Below are 23,979 nucleotides of genomic sequence, written 5' to 3'. Positions count from 1 at the left end.
ACCACGCCCAGCTAATTTTTGTATTTTTAGTAGAGACGGGTTTCACCATGTTGGCCAGGCTGGTCTCGAACTCCTGACCTCTGGTGATCCGCCCACCTTGGCCTCCCAAAGTGCTGGAATTACAGGCGTGAGTGACTGCGCCTGGCCTTAGCTCCCACTTCTTAAGTGAGAACATGCAGTACTTGGTTTTCTGTTCCTCTGTTAGTTTGCTAAGGATAATGGCTTCCAGCTCCATCCACATTCCTGCAAAAAACATGATCACAATCTTTTCTATCGCTGCATGGCAAAATTTTAAAATTTTTATTTTACTTTAAGAAGCTGGCTGGGCTCATGCCTGTAATCGCAGCACTCTGGGAGGCCAAGGCTCCCAGGAAGACCACCTGAAGTCAGGAGTTCGAGACCAGCCTGGCCAACATGGTGAAATCCCATCTCTACTAAAAATATTTAAAAATTGGCCGGGTGTGATGGTGCGCGACTGTAGTCCCAGCTACTTGGGAGGCTGAGACACAAGAATTGCTTGAATCTGGGTGGTGACAGAGGTTGCAGTGAGCAGAGATCGGGCCACTGCACTCCAGCCTGGGCAACCAAGCAAGATTTCATCTCAATTTAAAAAAAAAAAAAAAAAAGCCAAACCATTTGTTTTGAAAAGCTTAAGAGAAATAGGTCTCTGCCTATATTAGTCCATTTTCACGCTGCTGATAAAGACATACCTGAGACTGGGCATTTACAAAAGAAAGAGGTTTACTGGACTCACAGTTCCACATGGCTGGGGAGGCCTCACCATCATGGCAGAAGATGAAAGGTACATGTCACACGGTGGCGGCATGAGAGAGAATGAGAGCCAAGCGAAATGGGTTTCCCCTTATTAAACCATCAGATCTCGTGAGATTTATTCACTACCACAAGAACAGCTGGGGGGAAACCGCCCCTGTGATTCAATTATCTCCCACCAGCTCCCTCCCACAGCGCATGGGAATTATGTGAGTACAATTCAAGAAGAGATTTGGGCGGGGACACAGAGCCAAACCTTATCACTGCCCGTTCCACTCCTTCTGCCTGTGGCCTTGGTAAGAGAACATGCAGCCCCATCCCCTACCCTATCACTAAGAGGCTACAGCCCACTGTCACAGCAGACAACAACCACAGTGTGGGTGGTCCTCTGTGTGCCTCCCCAGCTGCCACACAGCCAAGGATGTGTGATTAAACCCAGACTGAGTCTCTGTACACCATAACTATGTAACCATCTTCCACAGCTGGGCTACACAGTATCTCTACTTACACTCCTTGGACAACTCTTCATTTTTCCTGGATTTAATACTTGGCTCAGTTATTCACCTATGTTACTGCCTCTGGGCCAGACAGGCCAACTGCCTTCTACTGATCTGTGCCTCTGTCCCACGTTCCTGGCCCATCCATGGGAAGGCTGGCACTGTGGATTTCGGCCCAAGCCTCCCTCCACCTCCTCTTCAGGATGGTGTGCATGGGCACGCTCCCCGGCACTGGGAAGGCACCACCCAGTCATCTTCCTTCCAGGACTGTGGCTGAGGAATCTGGTGTCATTGGGGCTGTCTGCCTTGTGTGTAACCCGCTTGGTCTCTCCACAGTTATTTGGGATCTCCTCTTTCCCAGGGGTTCTGGAGTTCATCGTGGTATGCTTTGCCATGGCCCTTCTTCAGGAATCCTGCTGGCCACCCAGTGGGTCCTTCCTACTTGCCACTCATGTCCTTGGGACACTTTTCTGCATTTTATGTTGACTGAGTTCTTTTCTCCTACTTTCTCCTCTCTTTCTTCGTACACTGATCCTTATTTTTCTATCTTTTTTCCCTTATTTCCTATCTCTTTGCTTTTCTGGTTCTACTTTCTGGGAGATTTCTTCAACTCTGTCCTCTAGCACTTCAGTGGCTCTCCCGTCTTAGCACCAAAGATTTCCTTCCCAAGAACTGGTTTTCGGGGGCTCTTCAGACTTTGCCAGAGAATTCTAAACAAGCTGTAGCACTCCAACAGCTGTTTTGAGTCTGATGATTCTGTACATACTTACGTGCCACTACCTTGCAGACATCGTTTCCAGAGTCCTGCTGTTGGTTCTGAGGTCCAAACCCTCTCATCTCTAACATTTTCTGCTGCTCACCTGCACCATCTCTGTTGATTTGGGTTCTCATTCAGGTCAGTGATTTTCCTCAAATGTCAGGAATCTTTGGCTGCCGCTCTTAGTAAGGAGTGAGTCACTGTGGGTCTTTTTCCTGAGGCCGATTTCTGCAGAGAAGAATCCTTCCCTGTGCTGCATGTGGGGCAGGTCTGCATCATGGAGTCAAGCAAGAGAAATGGTGGCTTCTGGGGCAGGGTGCACTGGGAGGAGAACCAGTCTCATCTTCAAGTATGAAGAATTTTACACAAAAGCCCTGATTTCAGTGTCACCTCATCCCCGCCTGCACCTGGGGTCTGAGGCTAGAGTTTATCTGGCTCAGTTCTCCTCAAGAGTGTCCCGCATCTACTAAGGGCATGTGAGGAGAAAGGCACGAGAAGCAAAGTGAACCAGAGCTCTCACTGCTATAGACCAACTTTCAAAGAATCCACCCCAGGTACTGCTGTCCACCAGCATCCTTGGTGCTCCATTCTGCTGTCCAGGGTCCTACAGGATGAGCCTCTTTGCTTCCCCAGCTTGACACCCACCCCTCCTCCGCTTTGCTTTTCTTTTTTTTTTTTTTTAATTACTTCTCCATTAGTGGACTTGTTCAGAGTCCAGATATATCCTAGTTTCATCCAAAATGGAATCTGCAATTCAGTTCCTTATTCTCCTTGTTTGGGAGTGACTTCTGACTAACAGAAATGGACAGAAAACTGCCCTTCATTTCTCCTTCAACTTTTTTTGGGTTTACTTCTATGTTCTTTTTCTGATAACAAACACCTACTCAACACCAACTGGCCCCAAACACTACTTCAGATGACTGGGATACATCAGTGAGCAAACCAGGTAAAACTCTGCCCCTGCTGAGCTCACACTAACAAGTACCACTACGTTTTCCCCTACGGTCCATGAAATATTTAAATGTCTTCTCTGGCTTTCAGGCACTCAATCTTTTAAGATTTTAGAATAACTGTGCATTTGTCAGGGTTCTCCAGACAGACAGAACCAATAGGACATACGAGAGAAGTTTGCTCACAAGATCACAAAGACAGAGCAATCCCACGACAGGCCAACTGCAAGCTAGGGACTCAGGGGTGGCAGCATGCCTGGGTCCAAGTCTGGAAGCCTCAGAGCCAGCGAAGCTGATGTGCAGCCCCCAGGCCAAGGCCAAAGGCCTAAAATCCCCCAGAAGGCCATGGTGCAAGTCCCAGAGTCTAAAAGTCAAAACACCTGGAGTGTGATGTCCAAGGACAGGAAGAGAGAAGGTGCCCCACTCAGGAAGGGAGAGAGAGCAGAGAGGGAGAGTCCCCCTCCTCCACCCACACTGAGGGCAGGTCTTCCTTTCTCAAGCCACACCCATCACCCCTGGAAAAACCCTCAGACACACACCCAGAAACAATGCTTCACCAGTCACCTAGGCATCTCTCAATCCAGTCAAATTCACACCTGAAATGAACCATCATTAATTCACAGGCAGGAAAAGAGGCTGCATCTTCTAGCTGGTGAGTTCTCACTTGACCTTACTGTGGAGAATGTACTGGTTCTTTGGGATCTGCTGCAGTCTCACCTGTGGCCTTAATCGACTGCACATTTTATAAAGGCTCCAGTGCTTGTCTTTACTGTCTCTAAGTGAGCAGATTCCACAGTGGCTGGTGCACTGGATAAAGCCTGAAGTCCTCTATGGCCTTACTAAATTGTCTGCTTTATCAATCAGTTTCTGCTACAAAAGTCAGCAATGTGGCTCTGTCCATTTCTCCTTGTAACTCTGTCATTTTTGTTTGTTTGTTTGCTTTTTTGAGACAGAGTCTCACTCTGTTGCCCAGGCTGGAGTGCAGTGGCGCAATCTCGGCTCACTGCAAGCTCCGCCTCCCAGGTTCACGCCATTCTCCTGCCTCAGCCTGCGGAGTAGCTGGGACTACAGGCCCCTGCCACCTCACCCGGCTAGTTTTCTGTGTTTTTAGTAGAAACAGGGTTTCCCTGTGTTAGCCAGGATGGTCTCGATCTCCCAATCTCGTGACCCACCCACCTCGGCCTCCCAAAGTGCTGGGATTACAGGCGTGAGCCACCGCACCTGGCCATAACTTTGCCATTATTTAAAATCCATTTTGATGTTCTGCTCTTACATATAATGAGTTTCAATACAGTCACACCTTCCCGTAAACCGTTCACATGATTATAATTGGTAATGAGCCTGTATCCTTAGCAATTCGCTCTGTCTTAAGATCCCCAACAGACATACAGGGCAGGCCGCACACAATGAAGGAAAAGTCAAATTTATGAACTAGAAGGTAGACTTCAGAAAGCATCCAGGACCAGATGCGGTGGCTCACACGGAATCCCGGCACTTTGGGAGGCCAAGGCAAGCAGATCGCTTGAACCCAGGAGTTCAAGACCAGCCCGGGCAACATGGCAAAACCCCATCTCCACACACACACAAAAAAATACAAAAGTTAGCCAGGCATGGTTGTATGTGCCTGTAGTCCTGGCTACTCAGAAGGTTGAGGTGGGATAATCACCTGAGCCTGAGAAGTCAAGAGAAGTCAAGGCTGCAGTGAACCATGATCACACCACTCTACTCCACCCTCCACCCTGGGTGACAGAGTGAGTGAGACGTCGTCTCCAAAATAAATAAATAAATAAAATAAAAGGCATCCAGAACTCAGCAGGGAGAATATAAGAGATGAACACATAAAAGAAGGTCCCATGGCCGGGCGCGGTGGCTCACGCCTGTCATCCCAGCACTTTGGGAGGCCAAGGCAGGTGGATCACCTGAGGTCAGGAGTTCAAGACCGGTCTGGCCAACATGGTGAAACCCCATCTCTACTAAAAATAAAAAAATTAGCTGGCTGTGGTGGCGGACACCCGTAATCCTAGCTACTCAGGAGGCTGAGGTGGAAGAATCGCTTGAACCTGGGAAATGGAGGTTGCAGTGAGTCGAGATCACGCAGTTGCATTCCAGCCTGGGTGACACAGCAAGACTCCGGCTCAAAAAGAAAAAAAAAAAAAAAGTGCCAAGATAAGACCTGGGGGATGAAGAAAATCGCAACACAGCTCAAGACTCCATCCCCCATCCCCAGTCTTCTTTAATTTGTCTAGTTCTCCTTTTATGTCCATCATTTTAAACATCCTGTTATCTTTCACCCATGTCCTGGTGCCAAATTAGCTGCAGTACCTGCTTTCCCTGCATGGTTTCTGATTTCTCAGAGTTCGTCTTCCAGCAGGGGCTCTTCTCAGTGGGCAGCCAGCATCCCCCGGCTCATGGAAATGTCCCTGTATAGCCAAGCTGTGCTTTATCCCTGCCAGGGTCCATGAGCTTCACTAGTCCTAGACTACTTGTTGCACTAACGTTCAACTGGCATTCCCACGCCATATGGGTGACACACATCTCAACCGTCCTCTGATCCACTGTGTACCCAAGAGCTGCATTTCCTCCTTAAAGAGCTTCTCCTCCACATCCCCAGAGCCAAGGGCATCTGTCAGACCTCCTTGGTTCACTCCTGGGCAGTAGGTGGAGTTTTCCAGTTCTCTTCCCAAGAGGTCCCAGTCACAGCTCCTGACAGCACACAGGCCCAGGGCCAAACGAACATGGAAACTCAGGCCCAGGGGCCCCAGGGCACCTACCTGTCCTCCACTGAGGAGTTTTCACTCAATGACAGATCATCTCCTGGTACCTGAGGCTCTCTCCTTCTTCCTTTTTTTTTTTTTTTTTTTTTGGAGACAGAGTCTCGCTCTGTCACCCAGGCTGGAATGCAGTGGTGCAATCTCGGCTCACCACAGTGTCTGCCTCCCGGGTTCAGACAATTCTCCTGTCTCAGCCTCCCAAGTAGCTGGGACTACAGGCACGTGCCACCACACCCGGCTAATTTTTAGTAGAGACGGGGTTTTGCCCCGTTGGTCAGGCTGGTCTCTAACTCCTGACCTCAGGTGATCCACCTGCCTTGGCCTCCCAAAGTGCTGGGATTACAGGTATGAGCCACCGTGCCCAGCCTCTTCCTTTAACTGCAGCTATATATTTGTGAAACTATTTTGTCTAAAAAACTGTATTTTCTAGCACTTTTACGCTCAGCAGGAACAAGATCAATGTTAGCTCAATGCACCCAGCGCCTGAAGTCCGACACAAATGCTTCCATATTAGTTCGGGGGGCACCTCTTGGCCTGGTATCTGCCTACTTCAGAATGAAGGGTGCTTAGCAAAACCTAAATCAGAATTCATGCTCCCCCTGGCCCCTGTCCAGACAGCCACTGTCGTGCTGGTGATAGTCATTCACTGTCTCTCTCCTCGTTGTTAGGTTGTAAACACCTGAAGGGAGATATGCTGTCATCGGAATGTCCCTAACACCAAGCGTGTGGCAGTTGTTCATAAATGGTTCATAAACAGACTCAATTTTGCATTAATTTTCCCATCCTCAAACTAAGTTCTAGATGATTTAAATCAGTTGAGGAAGGATTTACAAAAGCTACCCATTCTGAGACATAGGTAAAGTCACAAATACTTTCACACATCACTCAAATACTTTCAAGTACGATTTCTCTCTCCCTCTCCACCACCCCCCGCCCCTGCCCCGGGCTAAGGTGATCATCTCTCCTTAGCCTCCCAAGTAGCTGGGACCACAGGCGTGCACCACCACACCCGGCTAATTTCAAAGTGCAGTTTTGTCATCAGATAAAATGCAGGTTAAGTATGAGCACATCATCCCCCGATTTTTTCATCTATAGGCTAACATCCCCATTTATATTAAGGATTCCATTTTCTTTCTTTTTTTTTTTTATATGTGGATTAATGTACACTGTAATTTTCTGTTAACCCTTTCGGGTCTGTTTCAGGGAAGCGTTCTCCACTCACCATCCAGTTTCATCTGCTCTGGGCAATAATAGTGAATCACAGCTAAGAGAGCAGCACCATCACTGCCGTCTCTCATCAAATCCTCCAACAACGGGAAGTAGGGTGACTGCCTAGCAGAAAGGTGCTCTCGTCGATAGCGGACCTGTAGTTGATAAAAGGAAAACGGTCTCTGCATGTGATGTCTCTTCACTACCATATATGTTACAGGCACACTGTTAGATCAAGAATTAACATAACGCCTAACAGACAACATAGAGAACAATTGCAATCATCTAGAAAAAGTTAGAAACGTCTGGATTACGTACTTTGCCTGGAACATATATGTCAAGATCCAAGTAGCTGGGCTTCATGGCTACACTGGGTAACAGCAACTACTTGCCAGCAATACCAGAGCCAGTCTACTCTAAACTGACCTGGAAGCAGAGGCTGCCACTAGTGCAGGCACACACGGGAAAGGAGACAGAACACACACCTACACTACCGAAAGCTGACGTACTAGACACTAACGAGAAACAAGTTAAATGGTGAACATCCTGACGCTAAGAAGACCCAAGTTACTGTTACTTTTCTAAGTAATATCACTAGCCTCAGTCATTAAGAAAAACACAAAACAGCATTAATATTTAGCTTGAGAAATTTCAGAAGCCAGGTTAGACAAAATTTCTCGTAACATAACCACCACCACTCTATTAACGGCAATGAAGCATCAGGAGATGAAATCCATGCAAGGTGTTCCAGAAGACAAGTGTCTGCTCAAGGATTCTGTGTTTCTGCATTCAGAGGAAGCCACACGTGTGGCCTTCTGCGCTCCATCAAACCCTCAGATCCGCCCCGTATCTGCATGTCAGCGTACAAGAGTACAGACACAGGCGACTGAGGGCAGGACGCTCAGCCCCAGCCCCACTGCCAAACAGCCTGCAGTACACTCGTGTTTTCTGCATTAACAGCCACAATACAGCTTTAAAATATGGCATTTCTTGCCAACCACATTTTCTCCACAGGAGGAAAATACACGATGCAAACTAGAGGAAAAAACCAGCAATCTACAATAAAAATGACTGAATTCTGAGAGTCATGCAGCTGAATCAACTTGAGGAGAAATTGTCTAAAATCAATAATTTCAAGTTGTTATGTCAGTAAGTACATCATACAGAATAATCAATACTGATGTTTAGCAAAAAACATGTGTAACACATTCTCAAATTTAGCAATAAGGCTTATTTTATGTCAGTAAAATCCGTTTCAGCACACACTTTAACTTGTTTCTCGGAGCCCACGGCACACTCTACGAAACGTGACCCGCCTCATACTGTACCACGCGTGCAAACTCCACGGGTTCCAGCATGCAGTGCACCACAGCATGCGCCAGGCCAGGCTTCCACACAGACAGCAGACACGTGAGGGGTGGCCACAGGCATGCGGGAAAGCACATGGTTTCTTGATTAAAGATGGATGGGGTGGGCTTAAGGTCAGGTGAAACACTCCTGAACTACGAGAGTCCAGGAACTTGTACAGCTGCCTTGCAAATCAGGTGGTCTGAACCTCTAGGCTGTACAGTGTTGAGGTTAGACCTCTAAATCTGTCCGTCTTTCCCAGGCCTTTCCACGCTTCTCCTCACTGACCTACTTACCGAACACTGGGGTCAGAAAGTTAGGGTTACGAACTATCTAATAAAAAAGCATTAAGGGACCTACTGCTCTTGGTAACACGTTTCTGTTTTTATAAAACTCCCAAGTGAAACCTCACTTCCTGTAGGACAGATGAAGTCTGTGAGCCCTTGACTAAATCACATAAGTGCTTTGATATTTAGCTCTTCAGTCTTCAGGATTCAAAAAGTTAAAAGATCTATACTGATTTAAAATGCTTTCTTCTTCCGTCTTATTAATATATTTCAAGAGAAGCAAAATGATCTGTGAGCTCCGCAGCAGAATCTACCGCTGCTCAAAGGAGCCCTGTCTCCCAGCTTACTCCCACTGAGGACGGACTTCAAAGGAAAACAGGGGCCCAATAATGACACTGAAGGATGCAGGCAGTTAATGGAGTACGCATAAAGCCCTCTGGAAGATCTGCATCCAAAATTCCTGAGACAGGCACCACTGGCACCAAGTACTCTCCCCAGGGGCCTGGGTAACAAACTGGCTCTGCTTCCAGAATGGGCCACCAGGTGGAGCACAACTAGGGTTGGAAAACCAAATGCTATTTTCACCTTTCTTTTTATGTGAAAATTCACACTTAACTACAGAAAGCCTGTGGCCAGGCTGACCTAAACTCAGACCCTTTCCTGACAATAAGGAAATGTCCCTTCGCCACTCCATGCAGACCAAGGCAGCAGGAACAGAGGAGAACAGAGGAATCTGACACGCTGGTGAGAGCCCCTCTCTGCAGCCCTCCAGCCCTAGTCTACCAGGTGCATCACCCGCATACCTGGACCACCCAGCTGATGGCTCCTAATAGATGTCATGTTAAATACCACAGTCAGGCAAGGTAACATCAGAAATAACAAAATATAAAGAGTAACTTGGGCAACTAGACCACTTCTCATTCTCTCTGTATCTATCACAAAAGAGAACGCCTTCTCATTACGTGCATGTTGATCACTTAAAGAAGTAACTAGGAAACAGGGTGAAATGTAACTTAGAGTTCCAAAGTGCCATATTACAAGGCCTATTCGGCTCAGAATCAGGCCAATTCTTGTACTATATAAATAACTCCAAGGTGGGACATTTAAACAACAACAACAACAAAAAAAAAAAAAAACACTTTTGGGTGCGAGCAATTTTTAATGGAAGCAAGTGATCGCGACAGGATGGCTCTGTAGATGGCAGCTGGAGGCTCGGGGTTCACTTACAGGCACTAACTTCCAATACCACTTGGAGGGAGACTGCTCAGGAAGCGAGAGAAGGAAGGCAGGAGAGGAGCATCAGCAGAGCAGGTCCACGTGTGGACGAGGTAACACACACTTCCCCACGGCGTTTACACGGCAGAGGCGGGAGGGCCTCTGGTAAGCAAAGTCTTCCCAGTGTGCGTGGCCATAGGCATGTTGTATTAGCAGATGATTAAAGTGGAAGATCACGAGTCACCTCCACAACACTATTCTTTGCAGTAGCAAAGAATACTTCGGAAACTTGGTATGGGCTGGGTACCAAAAGGCAAGAAGTCAGCTCTGACGCGGGAAGGGCCTAGTGCTTAGTCTGTACCCATGTGTTAAACATGACCATCTGAGGAACAGGGAGGAAGCTCGATGCTTAAGATCCAGACGAGGGAGGCACACCAGGCAGCCTGACACACCCGCCCACCCAGCTAACAAATGCATGGCCAGGGGCCGGTGCCCCTGGACGGGGAAAAAGGAACAGGGGAAGGCGGCACACTGCCCTCCAAAGGCGAGAACTTATAGATGGTCGGGCTGCATCTTGTGTGCACTGAACTGAGTGAATTCAGTCACATGTGCTTGCAAAAGAGAAAATAATGTCAGAGGAAGAAAAAGGCTAATGGCTGGAAGGTGCAGCCCAGCCATCACGCCACTTCAGGAGGCATGTAGGGTTCATCCAGCAGAGTGATGGCACAGGCACACAGGTACGCCACCAGCTACGCTGCACCTCACGGGCCATTCAAGGACTTTCCGGGGGCATCTTTAGCAATGGGCAATTTTCCCCTTGTTTGTTGACTTGTGGAAGCTAGCGCCCAGGTGGGCCCTACGTCCCTCACTCAAGGTTCCCAATTCCCCCAAATACCCTCACCCACCATAAAGTTCAATACAAAACACCCCTTCCCAGGGAGAGACAGGACAGGCTGCCGTGGTCACATCTCACTGAGGTGTGGAGAATCAGCCCACCAGGTGAATCCAAGAGACTAGCTGCTTCTTTGGTGAGTAAAAATAGAGAATAAGCAAATGATGGGAACTAACAGAATTCTTTAAGATTGGGAGCAACATTAACTTAGCGCATTCCAGAGAAACTAAATTCACCCTTTACCTTTTGATGAGCTGGACTCTCCAATAACTGCTGTTTTAATTTCACTTCTTTCTCTGTTATCTCTCTCATTTTAAGATTTACCTAAAGTAGAAGAGAAATGCATTAAAGAGGTAATTGCTGTCCCGCACCACTGTATCTCCACAATTATCCCCCAGAGACCCCCACTTCACCTGATCTACCTCTGACTCCTAGACATGGGCATTGTTTAGGCCAATTACACGGACACAGAAGTACATGGACTCCCTGTGATCCACAACAAGGTCCACCTGTTACCACCAGGAAACCACCTGCCCCGACCCCCACTCCGACGCCAGCGCAGTGCTCCCCCTTCACTGCGGGGCGGAGTCACTGCATCTTGGCAGTGGTCACCCACCGAACAACTGCTGTCAAACAGCTCAGCTTCTCCAACACGAACAGCAAGTGCCACTTACAAAACAGTCTGGTGGAGACATCTCACCGAAGAGCCTGAGTTGTGACAGGATGACCAGGTCACACATCCCAGACCATGCAAAAATCATACCAAATCAAATCTAATTATAAAAGTTTAACTATAAACCCCTTACAAATTACTTCAACTTCTTAGAAATTTAAGTATTCTCTCCTATAATTCCTAACTCAGTATCAAAATTGCAATTATGACGTATGGAAAACACACTCAGCAGTGCTTAAAGGGACGAGGTAAAAGCCATGATCAGACGAAAAGGCACAGAGCTGAATGCTTCGTCATCAAACAACACAGACAAGGGAGTCCACCATGCACATCAAATCAGGAGAATGAAAAGTGTCTTTAAAACTAAAAAAAAAAAGACAAAAAAATCAATATAGATAATGTAAAATTCAATCAACGAGAAAGTAGAAGAAAGGATATTTAAATCCACAACGAAGTTTTGTATGCATGATTGACAGAGTCCTTCGTAAAGGACGAGTGTGGCTGCTCACACGTATAATCTCAGCTACTCGGAAGGCTGAGGCACGAGGATCATTTGGGCCCAAAAACTGGAGGCCAGCCTGGGCAACACAGCAAGACCCTGTCTCTCTTTTAAAAAAAAAAAAAAAAAAAAGGCCTTTGGAAAATCTAATCAAGAAAATGAATGAAAATACCAATACATAACATGAAACAAATAGTCACATTTTTGGAGGAAAGTCAAAGCCACTAAAAAAGCACCATGTAAAAACACACCCTTCTTAAAATGCAAATTAATTTGAAATTTTTAATGAAACTAACATTTTAAAGGAAAATATAATTATACATTACCAAAAAATCAAGAAGACTAAACATAGTAAATCAAACATTTGCTTGTAACTCTGATCCCTGTAAAAACAACACAGAAAAGAAAATCTAAAAGCTGAAAATCCACAGGACAAAGAAGGAAAGAGGGGAACCCTATAAGCAAGGGAAAGCTACACAGAGCAGAGTCAGTGCAGTCCCAGTGCTGGGGAAGAGATGCCAGGCAGGGGCCGTGCAAACACCCCCAAGATGCCTCCCATCCTCAGACCAGAGACAAGGCTGCAGACAAGACAACGGTTGAGAGTCAGTGTCTAAAACAGTTGGAGCAAGAACTGTCAGCCCAGTCCCACCTCATCTCACAAAGCAACCCCAGCAGCACCACAGAATGGAGCCACATTTTCACCTGAAAGAAAATTCAGACAACCTAAAATTTTATATCCAGCCATATCTTTGGAAAATGAAAGCAAAATAATGTCTTTTTCAGAAGAAAAAGCTGAGAGAATTCAGTAGAACTGCCTGTAAAAAAAAAAAAAAAAATGCTAAAAGAAGTTTTTTGGGCTGAAGGAAACGATACAGATGGAAAACAGTTTTATTAAATCTCTACCTTATCGTACAACTTATTTTGTATTCCGTGACCACATGGTCAGCAGGCACCAAGCACCTCTCCTGTGGACCAAATGACAACAGTGACCTTGGGACATGCATCTGTGCACCTGACTTGAGTTACAAGCTGAGCCACTAGCAAATCAGTTATTCATATTTGCAAACATGTTAAGACATCAACAAAAAACCAAAGAAGTGTTTTTTTTTTTTAAATGAATGTCTGTCACTAAAGGAAAACTACTTGTTTCCAGTAATAAAATATGAATTTCAGAAAAAAATAAATAAATTTTGGAAAACTTATTTCTGCCACCAAAAGCTAGATAACTTCCTAATATATAAAGGCTTTTCTGATGAGATTGACGAATTTTTTTTTTTTTTTTTTTTTTGAGACGGTGTCTCGCTCTGTTGCCCAGGCTGGAGTGCAGTGGCACGATCTCGGCTCACTGCAAGCTCCTCCTCCCGGGTTCACACATGGCAGGGTTCTCCTGCCTTAGCCTCCCGAGTAGCTGGGACTACAGGCGCCCACTACCATGCCCCGCTAATTTTTTGCATTTTTAGTAGAGACGGGGTTTCACCGTGTTAGCCAGGATGTTCTCGATCTCTTGACCTCGTGAGCCACCTGCCTTGGCCTCCCAAAGTGCTGGGATTACAGGCATGAGCCACCACGCCAGGCCGAGATTGGTGATATTAAAGAATATAAGTTTTGATACTGTAACATGAAGTGTGACAACATTTGGAACATCTACATAACTCAGTGAAACAATTTTCCAAATGACCAAAGCATGAAGGTGCAAAACCCTGGGTGGGTAAAAAGTCCAGGAAGAATGCAAGAACCAGAAATGGTTACTATAGCAATAATAGAGTATAAAAAACTCACTGATCTAGTACCCAGAATCTACAAAGAGCAATGCAATAATAAAAAGGCAATCCAATTTTTAAATAGGCAAAGGGTATGAATTCCTCCAAAGAAGATATACAGCCAGGCACGGTGGCCCATACCTGTAATCCCAGCACTTGGGGAGGCCAAAGCAGGTGGATCTCTCAAGCTCAGGAGTTCGAGACCAGCCTGGGCAACATGACAAAACCCTGTCTCTACAAAAAATACAAAAATTAGGCGTGGCGGCCCACACCTGTAATCCTAGTTACTTGAGAGGCTGAGGCAGGTGAACTGCTTGAACCCAGGGGGCAGAAGTTGCAGCGAGCCGAGATTGCATCACTGCACTCCAGCCTGGGCGAAAGAGTGAGACTCTTGTCTCAAAAAAAAAAAAAGCCAGAAAATAATAAATGTTAGCAAGGATGGGGAAAACTAGAACCTTCAGATGCAGCTAGTGGGAATGTAAAATGGCACAGCTGCTGTGGAAGACAGTCTGGAAGTTCCTCAAAAAGCTAAACACAGAATGAATACATGACCCAGCAATTCCACCCCACGTACATACCCAAGAGAAACGAAAACGTGTATTCACATAGGAAGCTTGTACATGAAAGCAGCATTATTCACAACAGCCAACACGCAGAAACACCACAAACGCCCATCAATTGATAAATGAATAAACAAAATAAGGTGTAAGCACACAGTGGAATATTATTCAGGCATGAAAAGGAGTGAAACACTGACACCCGCTACAACACGGATGAACCCTGGAAACATGCTCCGTGAAAGATGCCAGGCATGCAAGATCACATGCTATATGATACCATTCATGAAAACTGTCCATCCAGACTGAGCAAACCCATGGATACGGAGTAGACTGGTGGTTGCCAGGGGCTGAGGAGGGAATGAGGTCTGGCTGCTAATAGGTACGGAGAGTTTTTCGGGAGTGATAAAAATGCTCTGGAATTAGCCAGTGATTATGACTATATAGCTGATATGGTTTGGCTCTGTGTCCCCACCCAAATCTTACCTCAAACTGTAATCCCCATAATTCCCACATGTTGAGGGAGGGACGAGATGGGAGGTGACTGAATCATGGGGAGGTTTTCCCCATGCTGTTCTTGTGATAGTGAGCGAGCTCTCGTAAGACCCGATGGTTTTATAAGGCAGTTTTCCCCACTCTTGCTTGCTCTCTCACACCTGCCACCATGTAAGATGTGCCTCTTTCCCTTCCGCCACGATTGTAAGTTTCCTGAGGCCTCCCCAGCCATGTGGAACTGAGTCAATTAAACCTCTTTTCTTTATAAATTACCCAGTCTTGGACAGTTCTTTAGGCAGTGTGAAAACAGATTAATACAACATCCTTATGAATATATTAAAAACCACTGACTAGGCCAGGCACAATGGCTCACACTTGTAATCCCAGCAATTTGGGAGCCCGAGGCAGGCGGATCACTTGAGGCCAGGATATCAAGACAAGTCTGGCCAACATGGCAAAAACCTGGCCTCTACAAAAAATAAAAAAATTACCCAGGCACAGTACCACACACCTGCAATCTCAGTTACTCGGGAGGCTAAGGCAGGAGAATCCCTTCAACCCAGGAGGCAGAGGTGACAGTGAGCCAAGATCACACCACGGCACTCCAGCCTAGGTGACAGAGCCAGAGTCTCTCTCTCTCTCTCTCAAAAAAACAAAACAAAACAAAAATCCACTGACTAGTACACTTTAACAATAGTGAAGTTTATGGCATGTGAATTATCTCTCAAATTTTTAAAAACATTAATTGATGATAGTTTCAAATTCCACATAATAATCTTTGAGAAACTATTGTTTGTCAAGTTTTGGTGTAACAGCAAAAACAGATTTGCATACTTCTCAGAAAAGACTGAAAATACTATCCCCTCTTCCAATTATATATCTACATGAAGCCAGATTTTGTTCATGAACTTCAATAAAAACAACATATTGTAACAGATTAAATGCAAAAGCAGATAGGAGAATCAGCTATCTTCTCGCAAGCCAGATAGTAAGACACTTGCAAAACTGTAAAATACTGCCATCTTCTTTATTTCCTTAATTTATTCTGAGATGGGGGTCTCACCCTGTCACCCCGCCTGAAGTGCAGTGGCACGATCATGGCTCATTGCAGCCTCAATCTCCCTGGCTCAAGCAATCCTCCTGCTTCGGTCTCCCAAGTAGCTGGGACTACAGGTACACACCACCATGCCTGGTTAATTTTAATAATTTTTGTAGATGGGGCCTCACCATGTTGTCAGGGATGGTCTTGAACTCCTGGGCTCAAGAAATCCTCCCACCTCAGCCTACCAAAGTGCTGAGATTCCAGATGTGAGCCACACACAGCCCCTTCTAATTTGTTTTGAAAAATAGTTATTTTTCACTAAAACATTATTAGTATTAATATGAAATCAACTTACTGTTATTTTTAAATAAGTATTTTTAAACTTTCTGATTTTTAACTTCTAGTATGGCAAACATTGATAGATTAAAATTGTCTTTACAACTTCAGCAAGATGCATTAGCTCACACCTGTAATCCCAGAACTCTAGGAGACCAAGGCAGGAAGCTCGCTGGAGGTCAGGTGTTTGAGAACAGCCTGGGCAACACAGCAAGGCCCCATCTCTATCAAAAAAAAAAAAAAAAAAAAAAATGTAAGTTATCTGAGGTCCACAGCAATTTAAGAATATAAAGAGGTCCTGGCGAGGCGCGGTGGCTCACGCCTGTAATCCCAGCACTTTAGGAGACCAAGGTGGGCAGATCACCTGAGGTCGGAAGTTCGAGACCAGCCTGACCAACATGGAGAAACTCCATCTCTACTAAAAATACAAAACTAGCTGGGCATAGTGGCAGGCGCCTGTAATCCCAGCTATTCCGGAGGCTGGCAGGAGAACTGCCTGAACCCAGGAGGGGGAGGTTGCAGTGAACCGAGATCACGCCATTGCACTCCAACCTGGGTAACAAAAGCAAAACTCCATCTCAAAAAAAAAAGAAATAAAAAGAAAAATAAAAAAGAAAAGGTCCTGGCCGGGCGCGGTGGCTCAAGCCTGTAATCCCAGCACTTTGGGAAACGGGTGGATCACGAGGTCAGGAGATCGAGACCATCCTGGCTAGCAGGGTGAAACCCCGTCTCTACTAAAAAATACAAAAAACTAGCTGGGCGAGGTGGCGGGCGCCTGTAGTCCCAGCTACTCGGGAGGCCGAGGCAGGAGAATGGCGTAAACCTGGGAGGCGGAGCTTGCAGTGAGCTGAGATCCGGCCACTGCACTCCAGCCTGGGCGACAGAGCGAGACTCCGTCTCAAAAAAAAAAAAAAGAAAAGAAAAGGTCCTGAGACCAAAATGTGTGAAACTCTTGATGTATGCAAAAGAATTAAGAACAACAAGAATGAAAATTATATGGATACATATTAATGACTTTTGTTCTCAATTTTTAAATACTTTAAAAGACAAAAGAAAGCCATAACAGCACAGCTGGGGTTGCAGCAAAATGAATGACAACAGTGACACAAAGGTCAGCAAGGAAAAGACGCATCTTCTATTTGTGCGGTGGCATCACTTGGACTTGCAGGCAGCCTGCGATGGTCTAAAGATGCAGACAGGAAGCCTAAAGCAACCCCTACACAATACTGGAGGATAAAAGGGAATACTAAAAAAATCCAACATGAGCCTTAAAAGAGGAAAGAAAAAGAAAAGAGAGAAACAGAAACAGACCAGATGGTAAAACCAAGCCTTATGGATAATCACATTAAATGCAATTGGTCTAAACACTCCAAGAGATTATCAGATGAATAAAAAAGCAAGAGCAACTATACAGCATCTACAAAAAATTCACTTTAAAGAGAAAGACGAGAGGTTAAAAGTGAAAGGAATGAAACACACCGTGCAGCCACAATTCACAAGCACTCTTGAATCCACATCCACATTAAATGAAGTAGACTTTTGGGACAACGATTATCACCAGTGATAAAAAGCGACATCTCATAATGACAAAAGGGTTAATTCATCAACTAATATCAAAAACATGAATATGTGTAAACATAACAGACTTTGAAAACACACAAAGCAAAAACTGACAGAACCAAATGGCAGGTTACAAGCGCACAGCTCAGGACCTTCCACCCTCCTCTCAGATTAACCTACTAATAGGACCAAAAACAGGAAAACGGTGAAGGAGACGCAAACACCACCAACAACCAATCTGCACTGACACTGAAGACACGCTACCTTCAAACAGCAGAATATTCTTTTCAAATGCATATTAAACATTCTGCAATGGAAGGCACGTGGCGGACCCTAAGTCCCAATAAACTTAAAAGGTTGAAAATCACACAGAGTATGTTCCCTGACAACAGAATTAAACCAGAAATCACAACACAAAAAGCTATCTGGAACCTCTCTTTAAGTGTTTGGAAGTTAAACATCCGACTTCTAGATAACCCAGTGATAAAACAAGAACTCACAGGAGAAACAAAATATTTTAAAGAGAATGATGAAAGACACGGCCTATAAAAATATATAACGCACAGCTAAAGCACTGCTTAGAGAGGAATCAACAGCTTTAAATACCTGTCTTAAAAATGAAAACCGGCTTCAATAACTAACTCCCCCCTTAAAAAATTAGACAAGGAGAACAAATTAAACCCAGAATAGAAAATAATAATAAAGGTAAAAGAAAATTAAGTATTAAATAGAGAAAATAAAAACTAAAAGCAGATTTTTAGAAGATTAATAAACTTGATAAATCGGACTAATCAATGTAAAGAAAAATAAAAGAAATTGCCAACCTCAGGAAACAAACAGGACTCTGTCACTAGAGATCGCAGGTATATTAAAAGGAAAATAAAGAAATACAAACCTTATGCCAATGAATTCAACTACTGAAATAAAACTGACCCCTTGAAAGTCACAAATTACCAAAGCTGACACAATGCTAAATAGAAAATCTATTATCATATGTATATTAAAGAAATTAAATTCATAATTAAAATCTTCTAGGAAAACTCCACTTCCAGATTGCTTTACCAGTGAATTTAATATTTAATTTCCTTTTACTTTATTAATACTTCCCAACTCACTTTTTTAGCCCAACATTACTCTGACACCAAAACAAGAGAAATACATTATGAGAAAAAAAACTACAGACCAATATCTGCCAAGAACATTGACAGGAAAATCATCAACAATACATTAGCAAATAGGATCCATCAATATACAAAACAAATAATAAACACAACCAATTTGTATCTGTCCTGGGGATGGAAGGGCTGGTTCAACATCTGAAAATCAATTAACATAAATCATTGTACCAACACACTAAAAATGAAAAGCCATATAGGCCGGGCGCGGTGGCTCAAGCCTGTAATCCCAGCACTTTGGGAGGCCGAGACGGGCGGATCACGAGGTCAGGAGATCGAGACCATCCTGGCTAACACGGTGAAACCCCGTCTCTACTAAAAAATACAAAAAACTAGCCGGGCGAGATGGCGAGCGCCTGTAGTCCCAGCTACTCGGGAGGCTGAGGCAGGAGAATGGCGTAAACCCAGGAGGCGGAGCTTGCAGTGAGCTGAGATCCGGCCACTGCACTCCAGCCTGGGCGACAGAGCGAGACTCCGTCTCAAAAAAAAAAAAAAAAAAAAGAAAAGCCATATAATCATCTCAATAAATACAGAAAGGCATCTGACAAAATTCAATATGTATTCGTGAAAAAAATACCCTAAGCAAACTCAAAATAGAAGGGAACTCCTGGCCAGGGGTCGGAGGCCGAGGTGGGCGGATCCTTTGAGCTCAGGAGTTCCAGATCAGCCTGGTCAACATGGCAAAAATCCCCTCTACAAAAACTGTTTTAAAACTTAGCCAGGCGTGGTGGTGTGTGCCTGTAGTCCCAGCTATTCAGGAGGCTGAGGCAGGATTGCTTGAGCTCAGGAGGATGAGGCTACAGTGAGCTATGATCATACCACTGTACTCCAGCCTGGGCCACAGGGTGAGACCATGTCTCAAAAAAAAAAAAGAGGGGGCACAGGGGCAGGGAACTCCTAATAAAGGGCACCGATGAAAAAAAATTACAACCAACATTCATCATTTCAATGGTTAATACAGTAAATCTTTATTCCCTAAGATTAAGTACAAACAAAAATGTCTTCTTTCACCAATTCTATTCAACATTCTACCTGAGGTACTAAACAGTGCAATAAGGAAAAAAAAAAAAAAACCTTTATAATTAAAAAAGAGCATACACCTTAAATAGCAATACAAATGACTTTATACACAGACAACATGATCACATACGTAGAAAATCTTAAGGAATTTTCTCAATGCCACTAGAACAAATAAGTTGAGCAAGGTCACAAAATATAAAGTCAATATACAAATTATTAATTACATTTCTACAGACTAGTAAACAACTGGAAAATGAAATTAGGAGAACACCATTTATAACAGAATCCAAAACACAAAAGAGAATAAAGTTAAACTATACACAAAACGTTACCCTGAAAAACCATGAAACATGGCTGAGAGAAGCTGTGAAGCTGTCAAGTCTACACAAAATGAGCGATACAAGCATGTCTGTGGGGACCTAGAATAGTAAAAACAATTTTTTTCCCCTGAAATGGAGTTTCACTCTTGTCACCCAGGCTGGAGTGCAGTGGCATGATCTCGGCTCACTGCAACCTCTGCTTCCCAGGTTCAAGAGATTCTCCTGTCTCAACCTCCCGAGTAGCTAGGATTACAGGCATGCACCACCATGCCTGGCTAGTTTTTTTTTTTTTTTTTTTGAGACGGAGTCTCGCTCTGTTCCCCTGGCTGGAGTGCAGTGGCGCGATCTCGGCTCACTGCAAGCTCCACCTCCCGGGTTCCTGCCATTCTCCTGCCTCAGCCTCCCAAGTAGCTGGGACTACAGGCACCCGCCACTGCGCCCAGCTAATTTTTTTGTATTTTTAGTAGAGACGGGGTTTCACCATGTTAGGCAGGCTGATCTTGAACTCCTGACCTCAAGTGACCCACCCACCTCAGCCGCTCAAAGCGCTGAGATTACAGGTGTGAGCCACCACGCCCAGCCAAAAACAATTATTTTTTAATACAAAGGATATGGCTGGAAGACTTAACATTGTCCAATTACAAGTATTCCTATAAACCAGACACAAACATCAGCGGAACAGAACAGAATCCAGAAACAGACTCACATATATGTGGTTTACTGATTTTCAACAAAGCTGTCAAAGTAATTCAATAAGGAAAGAAAAATCTCTTCCATAAATGGTTTCAGAATTGCTATCTATATAAAGAAAAAAATGAATCTCAACCCTTCCCTCACATCATTCATAAAAATGAACTCAAAATGGGTCATAGAGGCAAACGTAAGAGCTAAAACAATAAAACTTCTAGAAGAAAACGTAGGAGAAACTCCTCACAACCTTGGAGTTGGTCAAGATTTCTTCTGTAAGACACAAAAGGACAAACCATAAAAGGAAATACTGATAAATCAGGCTACAAAGAAAACTTCAAAAGCCTTTGCTTGGTTTTTGAAACACAGTCTTGCTCTGTCGTCCAGACTAGAGTGCAGTGGCATGATCTCAGCTCACTGCAACCTCCACCTCCCTGGTTCAAGTCTTGCCCGCCTCAGTCTCCCGAGTGGCTGGGATTACAGGCACCTGCCATCATGCCTGACTAATTTTTGTATTTTTAGTAGAGACAGGGTTTCACCACTTTTGGCCAAGCTGGTCTTGAACTCCTGACCTCAGGCAATCTGCCCGCCTCGGCCTCCTAAAGTGCTGTGATTACAGGTGTGAACCACCACACCCTGCCAACCTTTGCTTTTTAACAGACACTGTTAAGGAAACAAAAAGGTGGCCGGCCTGGGAGAAGATCTTCACGATACACACATCTGACAAGGCACTTGATTCTCAATATATACATTTCTAAAAACTCTTGCAACTTGATAAGACAACCCAGTTAAAAACTGGGCAAAATATTTGAAAAAGCACCTCACAAAAGAATGGAGACAAGCATCTTAGGAAAACACAAATTAAAACGACAATGAGAGACAGTTACACATCCACTCAAAGGGCTAAAGAGAAAAGACGGACAATAACAAATGTAGAGCAACTGGAATTCTATCTTGCTAGTGAGAGTTCTAAATGCTACAATCACTGGAAAACATTTTGGCCATTTATTCTGAAGATTGAACTCACATATACTTATATTAAGTTATATATAATCATCACATGACCCAGCGATTCTACTCCTAAATTTTTACTTAAAGAAATAAAAATATGGCTGGGCACAGTAGCTGACACCTGTAATCCCAGCACTTTGGGAGGCTAAGATGGGTGGATCATCTGAGGTCAGGAGTTCAAGACCAGCCTGGCCAACATGGTGAAACTCCGTCCCTACTAAAAATACAAAAATTAGCCAGGTGTGGCGGCGGGCAACTGTAATCTCAGCTACTCGGAGGCTGAGGCAAGAGAATTGCCTGAACCCAGGAGGCGAAGGGTGCAGTGAGCCGAGACCTCGCCACTGACCCTCTAGCCTGGGCGGCAGAGTGAGACTACGTCTAAAAACAAAAAAGAGAGAGAGAAATAAAAATATATCTGCACACAGAGACTTGCACACAAATGTCCCTAGTCGTTTTATTCAAAATCGGCAAAAACTGGAAACAACCCAAGTGTCCGTCAACAGGTGGACGGATAAACGAACCAGGGTATGCACACGACGGAACTCCACCAAGCTCCAGCAGAACTTCCGACAGACGCAGCGCCACGCGCCAGTCTCAGAAACACTTGGTTCACTGGAAGAAGTCAAACACAAGAAGAGCACGTGCCACACAACTTCACTTTTATCAAAACCAACCCACAGTGAAGAAGGCAGATGAGTAGTTACCTGCATTGGGGTAGAGGATTAACTGCAAAGGACCATGGAAGAGCTTGTTGAGGGTGATGGAAACATTACCTTGATCGTGGCGAATGCTAAACAAACGACTGCTTATCAAACCTCAAGGAAACAGATCCACTGACTTCATATAAAATACATCTCAGTACAGCTGTCTTTAAAAAAAAAAAAAAGACAAAAAGAGGCCAGGCGTGGTGGCTCACACCTGTAATCCCACCATTTTGGGAAGCCAAGGCAGGAGAATTGCTTGAGCCCAGTAGTTCAAAACTAGCCTGGGCAATATAGCAAGACCACGTCTCTAATTAAAAAAAAAAAAAAATTTAATCAGCCAGGCACTGTGGTGCATGCCTGTAGTCCCAGCTACTCAGGAGGCTGGGGTGGGAGAATTGCTTGAGCCTGGGAGGTCAGGCTGCAGTGAGCCGCAATGGCACAACTACACTCCAGCCCAGGCCACAGAAGGAGACTCTGTCTCCAAAAAAAAAACAGAGAGAAAGAGACAACAACTGGCTGGGCATCAATAAAAAATAAAAAGAGCCCCTGCAAGGTGGTTCACGGTGAAACTTCAGAGCACCCAGGAAGGAGGAGAACCTGAGTGAGGTCATCTGGGTCACACACAGGACAGGGAACCCACACAGTAGCGGATTCCTCAGCCTGGAAGACAGAAGACATTTGGGCAACCCCCTCAAGCTGGGGAAAGCGCTTCCATCTAGTTACACAATCACCAAGGAAAGGTGGAGGAAGGCTCCGTCAGAAGCTCTCTCAGAAATGGTCATGGAAATGCACAGCATCAGCCTTTCCTCAGACGGCAGGAAGGCTCCTGCACCCAGGGTGGGGACCCCGGCCAGGAGGAGGCGGGTGAGCGGCCTGGAGCAGAGGTGAAGGGAGGAAAGTTCAGGATGGCAGACACGCAGGTGGCCGGAGCAGAAACCATGCAGGCAGGGGCAGGACACAGTCCCAGAGGGACGCCACAGAGACTCAGAACGTGGCCACTCCCCCACAGCTGCTGCAGAGGATGACACAGAGCCAAACCCAAGGAGGGAGTGACCCAGGTGTGGGTGTGAGAAGCTGAAACCTGCACTCAAATGCAGCCGCGCACAGCAGGCATCTTGGAAACACGGTATCTATGCCCAGAAGGAATTCAGACCTTATGCATCAAAGAATTGATGCTGGAGAAAAAACTCACCCTTATGGAAATCATACCAACCGCCCCAAGCTTATTAAACATGCAGCGATTTCCAGTGGGGAGAAAACCCACCTGAACGGTGTAAGCTTTGGGGCACAGCTCAAAGCCAGTGAAGCATCTGAGAACCCATCATGGAGAGCGCCTAGGAACACAGCGCGGGTGAGAGGCTGCTCAGGGAACTGGTGCTTCCCACACACCCGGGCGTTCACACTGCAAAAGGTGCTCTGGAAGCATTCAGCCGGCATCGCATCC

At 45.1% G+C, this 23,979-nt stretch overlaps 1 protein-coding gene across 3 annotated transcripts in view; it reads right to left on the bottom strand.

The window, feature by feature from the left end:
- Window positions 1-23,979, bottom strand: part of CAMSAP1 (calmodulin regulated spectrin associated protein 1) — a 97,347-nt gene that overhangs the window by 44,088 nt on the left and 29,280 nt on the right. Inside the window, exons 4-6 of one of the 3 annotated variants that reach the window (XM_025359975.1) lie at window positions 10,940-11,020; window positions 9,817-9,849; window positions 6,969-7,110 (exon numbers count right to left, since the gene is read on the bottom strand). In XM_025359975.1, coding sequence (XP_025215760.1) covers window positions 6,969-7,110; window positions 9,817-9,849; window positions 10,940-11,020 — 256 coding nt within the window. The remainder of the gene's footprint in view (window positions 1-6,968; window positions 7,111-9,816; window positions 9,850-10,939; window positions 11,021-23,979) is intronic. The other 2 variants (XM_025359976.1, XM_025359977.1) reach the window with 2 other exon arrangements.

Source organism: Theropithecus gelada, chromosome 15 (assembly GCF_003255815.1).
Source record: "Theropithecus gelada isolate Dixy chromosome 15, Tgel_1.0, whole genome shotgun sequence".
NCBI classification, from domain to species: Eukaryota; Metazoa; Chordata; class Mammalia; order Primates; family Cercopithecidae; genus Theropithecus; species Theropithecus gelada.
The sequence above is the reverse complement of the archived record's forward strand: the minus strand, read 5'-3'. Positions and strand labels throughout refer to the sequence as shown.